The sequence below is a fragment of the Orycteropus afer genome, unplaced genomic scaffold, assembly GCF_000298275.1.
Source record: "Orycteropus afer afer isolate SDZICR_OR568_19922 unplaced genomic scaffold, OryAfe1.0 scaffold00001, whole genome shotgun sequence".
NCBI classification, from domain to species: Eukaryota; Metazoa; Chordata; class Mammalia; order Tubulidentata; family Orycteropodidae; genus Orycteropus; species Orycteropus afer.
Window position 1 is genome coordinate 20,044,907 of NW_006921588.1, and position 14,327 is coordinate 20,059,233.

At 39.1% G+C, this 14,327-nt stretch overlaps 1 protein-coding gene across 1 annotated transcript in view; it reads left to right on the forward strand.

Moving 5' to 3' along the window:
• Positions 1-14,327, forward strand: part of TTN (titin) — a 284,216-nt gene that overhangs the window by 211,610 nt on the left and 58,279 nt on the right. The window contains 22 exon segments of the mRNA XM_042780925.1: positions 358-654; positions 761-1,060; positions 1,146-1,460; positions 1,557-1,705; positions 2,138-2,288; positions 2,378-2,659; positions 4,030-4,332; positions 4,868-5,170; positions 5,265-5,546; positions 5,654-5,953; positions 6,048-6,350; positions 6,445-6,753; positions 6,868-7,149; positions 7,254-7,553; positions 7,845-8,138; positions 8,228-11,194; positions 11,512-11,832; positions 11,933-12,217; positions 12,317-12,616; positions 12,913-13,215; positions 13,650-13,925; positions 14,023-14,322. Coding sequence (XP_042636859.1) covers positions 358-654; positions 761-1,060; positions 1,146-1,460; positions 1,557-1,705; positions 2,138-2,288; positions 2,378-2,659; positions 4,030-4,332; positions 4,868-5,170; positions 5,265-5,546; positions 5,654-5,953; positions 6,048-6,350; positions 6,445-6,753; positions 6,868-7,149; positions 7,254-7,553; positions 7,845-8,138; positions 8,228-11,194; positions 11,512-11,832; positions 11,933-12,217; positions 12,317-12,616; positions 12,913-13,215; positions 13,650-13,925; positions 14,023-14,322 — 8,922 coding nt within the window.

Consider the following 14,327-nt stretch of genomic DNA (forward strand, 5'->3'; position numbering starts at 1 on the left):
AAATATTAAAGGAAATATCACTGCAGATCCCCCATACCTAACTACTATAATCTTCCCTTCTCTCTACCCTTTTGGGAGGATATGCACATATGTAATGATGTCAGATAAGAGAGAAGCAATAGCTGATACATGGTCACATGTAGAGCCAATAAAGGACAATGACCACATGGACCTGCACCTGAAACTGACATAATAGTGCTGGAAACAGATCAGTTCTTTATATTTGGCTGGGCTACAAAACCTGACTATATAGGTTCAAATACTTTTATAGTCACAGTGTGTATTATTTTCTATTCTTTAATGCTTTTTATTTTTCTAATGACCTTTTTTTTTTTTTTTTTCTTTTTTTTAATCTAGGCCCACCATCAATTGAACTGAAAGAATTCATGGAGGTTGAAGAAGGAACTGATGTTAACATTGTGGCCAAAATTAAAGGGGTGCCATTCCCTACCCTAACCTGGTATAAAGCTCCTCCAAGGAAGCCTGATGACAAACAGCCTATTATCTATGACACCCATGTCAACAAACTTGTGATGGATGACACTTGCACCTTAGTTATTCCACAGTCTCGCAGGAATGACACTGGTTTATATACCATCACAGCTGTAAATAACCTGGGAACAGCATCAAAGGAGATGAGACTGAATGTCCTTGGTAAATATTGCACGGTTTAGTTAAAATTATGTGTTTTCCATCCATAAGTAATATATGGCTTTAAGAATCATTTGCCTAATAGTGCCCCTTTTTCAAACCATTTTAGGTCGTCCTGGCCCTCCAGTGGGACCCATAAAGTTTGAATCTATTTCAGCAGATCAAATGACGTTATCTTGGCTTCCACCTAAAGATGATGGTGGGTCTAAGATTACAAACTATGTAATTGAGAAAAGAGAACCTAACAGGAAGACGTGGGTACGTGTCTCCAGTGAACCCAAAGAGTGTATGTACACAATTCCTCATTTGCTAGAAGGCCATGATTATGTATTCCGCATCATGGCACAGAATAAATATGGCATTGGGGAACCTCTGGACAGTGAACCAGAAACAGCGAGAAATCTTTTCTGTAAGTAGAATAACATTTTCACATGTAAAGCCATTCTTAACTATGCTTTTCATACTTTCTTATAAATTAATGTAATTGTTTACAGCTGTCCCTGGAGCACCAGATAAGCCAACCGTTAGCAGTGTGACTCGTAACTCCATGACAGTCAACTGGGAAGAACCAGAATATGATGGAGGCTCTCCTGTGACAGGGTACTGGCTAGAAATGAAAGACACCACTTCAAAGAGATGGAAGAGAGTTAACCGAGATCCTATCAAAGCTATGACTTTGGGTGTTTCTTATAAAGTGACCGGCCTTATTGAAAATTCCGACTATCAGTTCCGAGTATATGCTATCAATGCCGCTGGTGTGGGCCCAGCAAGTCTGCCATCAGACCCAGTGACAGCTAGGGATCCAATTGGTAAGATTGAAACCGCTCATTTTCTAGTGTTTTATTTTTTAGTTTCCAAAAGTGCTATGGCAAAATCAAAAATATTAATGTACTTGTTCTTTTCAGCCCCTCCTGGTCCTCCATTTCCCAAAGTGACAGATTGGACTAAATCATCTGTGGATCTGGAGTGGACTCCCCCACTAAAAGATGGAGGATCCAAAGTAACTGGATATATTGTTGAATATAAAGAAGAAGGAAAAGAAGAATGGGAAAAGGTAGCTAAAGCTTGGCACTGTGGAAATAAGTGATGAGAAGTTAGAAGTGTCATAATTAGTCTCCATCCCATTAATTTCTACCTGCATTTTTTAGATTAAGAAATTAGAGAAAAATAAACATAACTGATAATCCAAAGATATGTCAAAAGTCTAATCAAAAGTTAAATCATATTACAGCTACCTTATCGTTTGGTTACAAACCTGGAAGTGAGAACAGTATAATTCTTTTGGTTACAAACCCTGCAAATCAGAACCATATAGTTCTTTCAGTCATTTGACAATAATTTTCAAATCATAAGTCAAGGCAAGTTATTTTATTCAGTGTTTACCTGTAATATCTGATCTCTAAAATCTAAAATCATAACAATGTTTAAAAGAGAGGATCTAGACATGCTGTTGGCTATGATTTAGATATTCATGATTTTTCTCCAGGGCAAAGATAAAGAAGTGAGAGGAACAAAACTCGTTGTGACAGGATTAAAAGAAGGCGCTTTCTACAAATTTAGAGTGAGAGCAATCAACATTGCTGGCATTGGAGAACCTGGAGAAGCCACAGACATAATTGAAATGAAGGACAGAATTGGTAACTATTAATTCTTCTATTTTTTTTTTCAATATTTATGTTTTGATTGGAAATGAAAAACATATTCATAATTTTCTGCTGTTTTTCAGTTTTACCTGACCTTCAGCTAGATGCCAGCGTCAGAGACAGAATTGTGGTCCATGCTGGAGGAGTGATTCGGATCATTGCCTATGTGTCTGGAAAGCCAACTCCGACTGTCACCTGGAACATGAATGAAAGAGAATTACCCCAAGAAGCCACCATTGAGACTACGGCTATCAGCTCATCCATGGTCATCAAGAATTGCCAGAGGAGCCACCAAGGCGTCTATTCTCTTCTTGCCAAAAATGCAGGGGGAGAAAGAAAGAAGACAATCATTGTTGATGTATTAGGTAAAAAAAATTCAACTTTTCATGAAGCTTTTTAATAAACATTTCATAACATCTATAATAAACTATGTTATGATAATACTGTTATAAACATTTTAGAAAATAGAAAACTCACCCACAATCCCTTTGGCCACTAATAGTATTTTTCTTTTTCTTCCTTCCTTCCTTTTTTATCCTGTTCACATTTTATGTGGTTATACTCCTACTGTATAGTTTTGTGGGAGCTCTGGTAGCACAGTGCCTAAGGCACTTGACTGCTAACCAGAAGGCTGGCGGTTCAAACCCAACAGCCACTCCTCGGGAGGAAGATGGGGCAATCTACTTCCGTAGTGATACTGCCTCGGAAACCCAAGGAGGGGTTGCTATGAGTCGGGTCCAACTTGATAGCATATAACAACAACATACAGTTTTGCGTGCTACTTTTTTTTCTAGTAACAAGCATTTACTAAGTTTTCATAAAATCAACTTTCCTGCAAATATATATGAATGTTTACCAATTTACCAAGCTTGACCATTTTCATATCATAAGACTATATCCTTATTTGCTTATTATCATAATAATGCAAAACCCCTTTGAAGAGTTTCAGTATTCCAAATGAAGACAGCATCATATTTGGTTATCAATAGTATATTTTGAATTACGGACTACAGAATTGAACTTAAGTGCTGCCTTAAGTGACTTGCTCAGAAAGTGAAGCCCTCCCACTCAGAACTCTGTAAGCATTATGACCATACTTCAAACAATCGCAGTTTTTCCATGGAAATAATCAGTGTGCTATTGAAAGTAAATAACATTAAAATGGCATGTAGAAAACATTTCATTGCACAACAGTCCTGCAATCATTTAATTTCATTATATGCTTAAAAAACTATTGACTCAGTAGCTATTACTTTGAGAACTGGTGCACTCCAGGCTAAATTTCCAGCCCTTCAAAGGTCATTCTGAGATTTGGGGCCTCCTGCTCTGCTCACTGATCATCCAGAAACCATTCCTCCCCCTACTTTCCCTTTGAAAGAAAACTGGACACAAAAAGTGACCATACTACTTATCTTGCCTTTCCTGTCTCCATCTGTGTTCCTCCTTGCAGTGGCATCTCCCTCCCATTTCACTTATGAATTACTAAATAAAAACATTTTACCTATCCCTGCAGCTTCTACTAAAACAGTCGCAATTAGTTAACTGTTGCAAGCCCATTTCATTTAAAAGTATGGTTGAATATAGATATCAGGGGAAAAAAAACTCAACAGACACAGGTCTTAATTTTCTTCATATAATGACATTTTGTCCTTTTTTAAAAACAGAAGGTAATAAATATTGAGCATTGTACTTACATGTAGAAAACAGCAAAAATTCCTTTTCCTCTTATTTCCAGATGTGCCAGGTCCTGTTGGAACCCCATTCCTATCTCACAACTTAACCAATGACTCCTGTAAACTGACATGGTTTTCTCCAGAAGATGATGGAGGCTCTCCAATCACCAACTATGTCATTCAAAAGCGGGAAGCTGACCACAGGGCATGGACCCCGGTGACATATACAGTGACCCGGCAAAATGCTACTGTCCAGGGTCTCATTCAAGGGAAAGCCTACTTTTTCCGAATAGCAGCTGAAAATAGTATTGGCATGGGCCCATTTGTTGAGACACCAACTGCACTTGTCATTAGAGATCCAATAAGTAAGTTCAGTTTTAAACAATGTCATGCTTTATCAATTTTTTTTTCATTTATTTAATAAAAGAATATTGTCCTCCTAAAAAAATGTGTTTAAATGCCATACTTTTCAGTCATTTACAAGCATTTATTGATAGCTGATGTTGGTAGTACTTGACTATCAACTGTGAAAGATATTATGGGAATATATATGACTAATCAAACTCCTTCCACATGCTACATTGATTTTTAAATTTTTCTACTTAATGTCATGAATAGAAATAGAATTATTTTCCTAACTCTAAAACTAATAACTCTGGTGACCTTTCCTAAATTATTTAGACTCAATGAACTCCTATTTCCTCATCTTTCAAATGATTAAATTGTATAGGATTTAGTTGTATAGGGGCCACCTTAGCTTTACTGAGCTATGCGTAGGTCACTTTTGTTATTTACTGAAGCAGAGATAGTTTAATGTTCAAACACAATCCTCAAAAGGGACTATTTAGTACATTCTTAATATGACACTTATTTTACTGTAATTCAAACTTACACTTGCAGCTGTACCAGAACGTCCTGAAGATCTGGAAGTCAAAGAAGTTACTAAAGACACAGTTTCTCTAACTTGGAATCCTCCTAAGTATGATGGTGGATCAGAAATTATTAACTATGTCCTAGAAAGCCGGCTCATTGGCACTGAGAAGTTCCACAAAGTTACAAAAGACAACTTGCTTAGCAGAAAATATACCGTTAAAGGCTTAAAAGAAGGTGATACCTATGAATACCGTGTCAGTGCCGTCAACATTGTTGGACAGGGAAAACCATCATTTTGCACCAAGCCAATCACTTGCAAAGACGAGCTGGGTACGTGTCTGATACAGTTTATACTTTACAAACTTGAGCATTTGTAGGTTTGTTATAAGACATCAGTAAAACTGCCTTCTCTTTATGATTTTAGCTCCCCCAACGCTTGACCTCGACTTCAGAGATAAGCTCACTATTCGAGTTGGTGAAGCTTTTGCCCTCACAGGCCGTTACTCAGGCAAGCCAAAGCCTAAGGTTACTTGGTTCAAAGATGAAGCTGATGTGCTAGAAGATGATCGCACTCGTATAAAGACCACTCCTACAACACTTGCTCTAGAGAAGATCAAAGCCAAACGATCAGATTCTGGCAAATACTGTGTGGTTGTAGAGAACAGCACAGGCTCAAGGAAAGGTTTCTGTCAAGTTGCTGTTGTTGGTAAGTATAATTAAGCCAGAAGAATTGACATTCTGTTCTTGCAAAAGCAGAAGTGGAAATAACATTTTGTGCTGTGATTTTTTTTTTTTTTTTTTTTTTTTAAACAGACCGTCCTGGACCACCAGTAGGACCAGTTATTTTTGATGAGGTCACCAAAGATCATATGATTATCTCTTGGAAGCCACCTTTAGATGATGGAGGAAGTGAAATTACCAATTATATTATTGAGAAGAAGGAGGTGGGCAAAGATGTTTGGATGCCTGTGACATCTGCAAGTGCTAAAACAACATGCAAGGTTCCCAAACTGCTTGAAGGAAAAGATTATATTTTCCGGATACATGCTGAAAATCTATATGGAATAAGCGATCCTCTGGTGTCTGATGCAATGAAAGCCAAAGATCGTTTCAGTATGCATTATATTTCTTTTTAGTGATTCAATGCTTTGAAATCGTTAACAGGAAGCATTAAATTTGTAACACATTTTACTGATGTTTGTTATAGGGGTTCCTGATGCACCTGATCAGCCAATTGTTACAGAAGTTACCAAAGACTCTGCATTGGTAACTTGGAACCAGCCACATGATGGAGGAAAACCCATTACAAACTACATCCTGGAAAAGAGGGAAACTATGTCTAAACGATGGGCTAGAGTTACCAAAGAGCCTATCCATCCATACACTAAATTTAGGGTTCCTGATCTTCTAGAAGGGTGTCAATATGAATTCCGGGTTTCTGCAGAAAATGAAATTGGTATTGGAGATCCAAGTCCACCATCCAAACCAGTCTTTGCTAAAGATCCAATTGGTATAGTGTTGAAGCATTCATTTGGTTTTCATATTATCCAATTTTGTTTGCAGCTATTTTCTAACTCCTTTTTGTCTTCTTCTTTATTATGTAGCTAAACCAAGTCCACCTGTTAATCCTGAGGCAGTAGATACAACATGTAATTCGGTTGATCTGGTTTGGCAACCACCACGTCGTGATGGAGGGAGCAAGATTCTGGGTTACATTGTTGAGTACCAGAAAGTTGGAGAGGAAGAGTGGAAAAGAGCTAATCACACTCCTGAGTCATGTCCTGAAACTAAATATAAAGTTACTGGTCTTCGTGATGGTCAATCCTATAAGTTCAGAATAATAGCAGTCAACGAAGCTGGTGAATCAGATCCAGCTCATGTTCCTGAGCCAGTGTTAGTAAAAGACAGACTCGGTGAGTGAAATGTTCTCACCTTTATTTGAAGAAAGATAAGTGCCTGATCGTAGATGCTCAATTGTAGAATGTGTTAATGAATCAAATCTGAAAGTCCTGTTCTCTTTATTCTAGAACCTCCTGAGTTGATTCTTGATGCCAATATGGCAAGAGAACAACACATAAGGGTAGGTGATACTCTAAGACTTAGTGCCATCATCAAAGGAGTGCCATTCCCAAAAGTAACCTGGAAAAAAGAAGACAGAGAGGCTCCAATGAAAGCAAGAATTGATGTTACTCCCGTTGGTAGTAAGCTTGAAATTCGTAATGCTGCCCATGAAGATGGTGGAATTTATTCCTTAACAGTAGAGAATCCAGCTGGCTCAAAAACTGTCTCAGTGAAAGTACTTGTATTAGGTAAGGATTTTAGTACCTACATCATTAAAAATAAATTTTGATATTTTTTAAATTCTGATCTTGATTAAATCATTTTATTAACTATATTAACTGACACTTTTCAGATAAACCTGGACCACCTAGAGATCTGGAAGTCAGTGAAATTCGGAAAGATTCTTGTTACCTTACTTGGAAGGAACCACTGGATGATGGTGGTTCTGTTGTTACAAATTATGTGGTTGAGAGAAGAGATGTTGCCAGTGCCCAGTGGTCACCTCTTTCAACTACATCAAAGAAAAAGAGTCACTTGGCTAAACATCTTAATGAAGGCAATCAGTATCTTTTCCGAGTAGCTGCTGAGAACCAATATGGACGTGGCCCTTTTGTTGAAATACCTAAACCCATCAAGGCTCTGGATCCTCTCCGTAAGCTGCTTTCTTTGGATACAAAAGTATCATTTGACTGTCTTTGAGAAAATGGGGAGCTCTGGTGGTGTAGTGCCTAAGGCAGTTGACTGTTAACCAGAAGGCTGGAGGTTCAAACCCACCAGCCACTCCTTAGAAGGAAGGTTGGGCAATCTACTTCCATAGTGACACTGCCTTGGAAACCTAAGGGAGAGGTCTTTATGAGTCAGGTCTGACTCGACGGCAGGGTGTTTGTTTGTTTTGCTTGTTTGAGAAAATGATTTATTCATTATAATTTCTTCTTTTGAAAAGATCCCCCAGGGCCACCCAAGGATCTACACCATGTAGATGTTGACAAGACTGAAGTCTCCCTTGTTTGGAATAAGCCAGATCGTGATGGTGGCTCTCCAATCACTGGATACTTGGTGGAATATCAGGAAGAGGGCAGCCAAGACTGGATTAAGTTCAAGACTGTGAAAAATCTGGAGTGTGTTGTGACTGGATTACAACAAGGAAAGACTTATAGATTCCGTGTAAAAGCTGAAAATATTGTGGGTCTCAGTCTCCCAGACACAACTATCCCAATAGAATGTCAAGAAAAACTAGGTAATTTCTGAATTTCCATTATTATTCTGTTTCTTTTTAAATTATTTATATTATAAAAATCAAATCATTCTCTTCTTTTTACTTTCTAGTGCCTCCATCAGTGGAGCTGGATGTGAAGTTAATTGAAGGACTTGTGGTAAAAGCTGGAACTACTGTCAGATTCCCTGCCATTATAAGAGGTGTACCTATTCCTACTGCAAAGTGGACAACTGACAGGAATGAAATCAAAACAGATGAACACTACACAGTTGAAACTGATAGCTTCTCATCAGTACTTACCATTAAGAACTGCTTAAGGAAAGACACTGGGGAATATCAAATCACTGTTTCTAATGCAGCTGGCAGCAAAACAGTAGCCGTACACCTCACAGTCCTTGATGTTCCTGGTCCACCAACAGGTCCTATTAATATTATGGAAGTTACTCCTGAATACATGACTATCTCATGGCAACCACCTAAGGATGATGGAGGAAGCCCTGTAATAAATTATATTGTTGAGAAACAAGATACAAAGAAAGACACATGGGGCGTTGTCTCTTCAGGAAGCAGTAAGACTAAGCTGAAAATCCCACATCTGCAAAAGGGCTCTGAATATGTTTTCCGAGTCAAAGCAGAAAATAAGATAGGTGTTGGTCCTCCCCTTGACTCTGTACCTACTGTTGCTAAACATAAATTTAATCCTCCATCTCCTCCTGGTAAACCAGTGGTTACTGACATTACTGAAAATGCTGCAACAGTGTCTTGGACTCTGCCAAAATCTGATGGTGGCAGTCCAATAACTGGTTACTATGTAGAACGTCGAGAAATAACTGGCAAATGGGTGAGGATCAACAAAACACCTATAGCTGACCTGAAGTATAGAGTGACTGGGCTCTATGAGGGAAATACATATGAATTTAGAGTTTTTGCTGAAAATCTTGCAGGACTAAGCAAGCCATCCCCAAGTTCTGACCCAATAAAGGCTTGCCGGCCCATCAAACCACCTGGACCACCTATTAATCCTAAACTAAAGGACAAGACCAGAGAAACTGCTGACTTGGTGTGGACAAAGCCTCTCAGTGATGGTGGTAGCCCCATTCTAGGATATGTAGTGGAATGTCAGAAAGCTGGCACAGCACAGTGGAACAGAATTAATAAAGATGAACTCATTAGACAGTGTGCCTTTAGGGTACCTGGACTAATTGAAGGAAATGAGTACAGATTCCGTATAAAGGCAGCTAATATTGTGGGAGAGGGAGAGCCAAGAGAACTAGCTGAATCTGTGATTGCAAAAGACATCCTTCATCCTCCAGAAGTAGAACTTGACGTTACTTGTCGTGATGTTATTACGGTTAGAGTGGGTCAAACTATCCGCATCCTTGCTCGAGTCAAAGGCAGACCTGAACCAGACATAACTTGGTCTAAGGAAGGCAAAGTATTAGTCCAAGACAAGCGGGTTAATCTAATTCACGATCTACCTCGTGTAGAATTACAAATTAAGGAAGCTGTTAGAGCTGACCATGGCAAATATGTCATTTCAGCTAAGAACAGCAGTGGACATGCTCAAGGTTCAGCCATTGTTAATGTCCTCGACAGACCTGGGCCTTGCCAGAATTTGAAGGTTAGCAATGTAACCAAAGAGAACTGTACCATTTCCTGGGAAAACCCACTAGATAACGGTGGCTCAGAAATCACAAATTTCATAGTAGAATATCGCAAACCAAACCAGAAAGGCTGGTCAATTGTTGCTTCAGATGTCACTAAGAGACTAATCAAGGCCAACCTTTTAGCTAACAATGAATACTATTTCCGAGTTTGTGCAGAGAATAAAGTGGGTGTTGGGCCAACTATTGAAACAAAAACTCCAATTCTGGCTATTAATCCCATAGATAGACCAGGTGAACCTGAAAACCTTCATATTGCAGATAAAGGAAAGACATTTGTCTATTTAAAGTGGCGACGGCCTGATTATGATGGTGGCAGTCCAAATCTATCGTATCATGTTGAGAGAAGGCTAAAAGGCTCTACTGACTGGGAAAGAGTACATAAAGGAAGCATTAAAGAAACCCACTACATGGTTGATAAATGTGTTGAAAACCAGATTTATGAGTTCAGAGTGCAAACAAAGAATGAAGGTGGTGAAAGTGACTGGGTAAAGACAGAGGAAGTTGTTGTGAAGGAAGACTTACAGAAACCAGTACTTGATCTGAAATTAAGTGGTGTGCTAACTGTCAAAGCAGGGGACACCATTAGACTTGAGGCAGGAGTTAGAGGCAAACCATTTCCAGAAGTTTCCTGGACCAAGGACAAAGATGCTACAGACTTAACAAGATCACCAAGAGTCAAGATTGATACCAGTGCTGAGACATCTAAATTTTCTCTCACTAAAGCAAAGCGAAGTGATGGTGGTAAATATGTAATTACAGCAACTAACACAGCTGGCAGTTTTGTGGCCTTTGCAACTGTTAATGTTTTAGATAAGCCTGGTCCTGTAAGAAACCTGAAAATTACTAATGTGTCCAGTGATCGTTGTTCTGTTCTCTGGGATCCTCCTGAAGATGATGGTGGCTGTGAAATCCAAAATTATATTCTAGAAAAATGTGAGAGCAAGCGAATGGTTTGGTCTACATATTCTGCTACTGTCTTAACAGCTGGTACTACAGTAACACGTCTCATAGAAGGAAATGAATATATTTTCAGAGTCCGTGCAGAAAATAAAATAGGCACTGGGCCTCCAACAGAAAGTAAACCAGTCATCATAAAAACCAAATTTGATAGACCTGGTCGTCCTGATCCCCCAGAAGTTACTAAAGTAAGCAAAGAAGAGATGACTGTGGTTTGGAGTCCACCAGAGTATGACGGTGGAAAGTCCATCACAGGATACTATCTGGAGAAAAAAGAGAGACATTCAGTTCGATGGGTCCCTGTTAACAAGAGTGCAATTCCCGAGAGACGTCTGAAAGTACAGAATCTCCTTCCAGGGCATGAATATCAGTTCCGTGTCAAGGCGGAAAATGAAATTGGAATTGGAGAACCAAGTTTGCCGTCAAGACCAGTGGTGGCAAAAGACCCAATAGGTAGGATGCTCTTGTTTTATTTCAGATACTACACAACTCTCAATCTCAAGTGTAGCAGTAGTAGATAAATAAAAGTTAAGCCTATAATATCAAAACTTTACTTTAGCTAATATATTTTCTGAATAGGTATTTTACCAAATCTAAAAGGTACAATGGTAGATTTAAATTTTATAAAAAAGAAAATAGGTCTCAATAAGTAAGAAGATGAATGGCCTATCTTCAAACAATTGCAAACTACCTATTTAAAGTTACACACTAAACTCTCGCTAGCAATAGTTAACTATGTATAAATGTATTCTTATTTAACTTATTTTCAGAACCACCTGGTCCACCAACCAATCTCAAAGTGGTTGATACAACCAAAAATTCCATAACTCTTGGGTGGGGAAAACCAGTCTATGATGGTGGAGCACCAATCATTGGATATGTTGTGGAAATGAGACCAAAAATAGCAGATGCATCACCTGATGAAGGCTGGAAAAGATGTAATGCTGCAGCACAGCTTGTTCGCATGGAATTCACTGTTACCAGTTTGGATGAAAACCAAGAATATGAATTCAGAGTGTGTGCCCAAAACCAAGTTGGCATTGGGCGCCCTGCAGAACTAAAGGAAGCTATTAAACCTAAAGAAATCCTAGGTAAGGCCCTACTTAGCACTTGATCCATTCATATGTTACTTCGCACATGAGTTCCCCACAATGTGAAAAAATTAACTAATGGCCTTAATGTCATTTGCAGAACCTCCAGAGATTGATTTGGATGCCAGCATGAGAAAACTGGTCACAGTAAGAGCTGGATGCCCTATCCGACTGTTTGCCATAGTAAGAGGGAGACCAGCCCCTAAAGTCACTTGGCGAAGAGTGGGTATTGATAATGTGGTCAGAAAAGGACAAGTCGATCTAGTTGACACTATGGCCTTCCTTGTCATCCCCAATTCAACCCGTGATGACTCAGGAAAATATTCCTTGACACTTGTGAACCCAGCAGGAGAAAAGGCTGTATTTGTAAATGTCAGAGTACTAGGTGGGTTACTGAAATGCTCCTTCTGCACTCGTCAGAAAATGCATGCATTAATAAGGATGCTGCGGAGACGTGGATATCTGACTTTGTGGTTCTTTACAGATACTCCCGGACCTGTAGCTGGCTTAAAAGCTTCAGATGCCACAAAAACATCATGCCATGTTTCCTGGGCTCCTCCTGAAAATGATGGTGGGAGCCAAGTAACACATTATATTGTGGAAAAACGTGAGGCAGAAAGAAAGACGTGGTCAATGGTTAACCCAGAAGTTAAGAAAACAAGCTTCCAAGTAACCAATCTTGTTCCTGGGAATGAATATTTCTTTAGAGTAACTGCTGTCAATGAGTATGGCCCTGGTGTTCCAACAGACACCCCAAAACCAGTACTTGCATCAGATCCTCTAAGTAAGTAATAGCCTCTTTTTCTCCTTTTAACGTCATTCCTCTATTTTAGCAAAGTCAAGAAATCTAAAACATCTTAATCCATTACTGAAAAGGCTTTAATCATTAGAATCCCAAAGAGTACAATAAATATCTAACTCCTTCACTACTGACTTTTTGATCTGCCTCATTTGTACTCTTTACATTCAATATACTGAACCATAGGCTCTATATACTTTGAAACAAATGATAACACTAAACGCTTACGTAAATTAACAGAGATTACCAGAATAATTTTCTAACTGGCTTGTTTCTTCTAGGCGAGCCGGATCCTCCAAGGAAACTAGAAGTTACTGAAATGACAAAGAATAGTGCTGTGTTAGCCTGGTTACCTCCCCTGCGCGATGGAGGTTCTAAAATTGATGGCTACATCATTAGCTACAGAGAAGAAGACCAACCTGCAGATCGCTGGACAGAGTACTCAGTGGTAAAAGACCTCAGCCTGGTTGTCACTGGCCTAAAGGAAGGAAAGAAATATAAATTTAGAGTAGTGGCCAGAAATGCTGTTGGTGTCAGTTTGCCAAGAGAAGCTGACGGAGTGTATGAAGCCAAAGAACAGCTGTGTAAGTAGTCATTGTGTCATTTGCATAAAGTAATAAATGTTTATTTGATTTTTCTTTCGATATGTAGACATTTCTCCCTGAAGAATCTAAAGAACATCCAGAAATATGTGAAAAACAGTACAGAAGAGTATCTTTCAAACGTTTGAGCTCAAAACACACAGTAAATTATGACACAGTACATACATACCTATATACAATTGAAACAAAAGTTTCTTAAACCTTATTAAATGTGCTATACTCTATTTCCTCTTCTATTCCTTTTCTTTTCTTATTATTTTTTTAAATGTCAGTTGTCATACAAAATTTAAGTTCAAGCTACTAATGAGCTGCAACCTACAATTTTGAAAAACACTAGTGTAATTGCTCCCTATACACACCAGGAGAAAATCAGCACACCTTCTCCCAAAATAAATGTATTTTCATTTTGCTTTTAGTGCCTCCAAAGATCCTTATGCCAGAGCAAATTACTATTAAAGCTGGGAAGAAACTCCGAATCGAAGCCCATGTATATGGAAAACCTCATCCGATCTGTAAATGGAGAAAAGGAGAGGATGAAGTTGTCACGTCCAGCCACCTGGCAGTGCATAAAGCAGACAATTCTTCAATTCTTATCATAAAAGATGCCTCTAGGAAGGACAGTGGCTACTATAACCTCACCGCAGAGAATAGTTCTGGGTCAGACACCCAGAAGATCAAAGTTATAGTCATGGGTAAGTTACACATTAGACAAATGGCTATATGCAGGTCAGAAACATTTTTTCCTTTCAAATCCCTGTTCTTATATTCCTTTCTTTTTGGTCTATGCAGATGCCCCTGGGCCTCCACAGCCTCCATTTGACATTACTGATATAGATGCAGATGCGTGCACCCTGTCATGGCACCTCCCTCTGGAGGATGGAGGCAGTAACATCACCAATTATATAGTGGAGAAGTGTGATGTAAGCCGAGGCGAATGGGTCACTGCCCTAGCATCAGTCACAAAAACTTCCTGCAGAGTTGGAAAGCTGATCCCAGGCCAAGAGTATGTTTTCCGGGTCCGTGCTGAAAACCGATTTGGCATTTCAGAGCCTCTCACATCACCGAAGATGCTTGCTAAGTACCCATTCGGTATG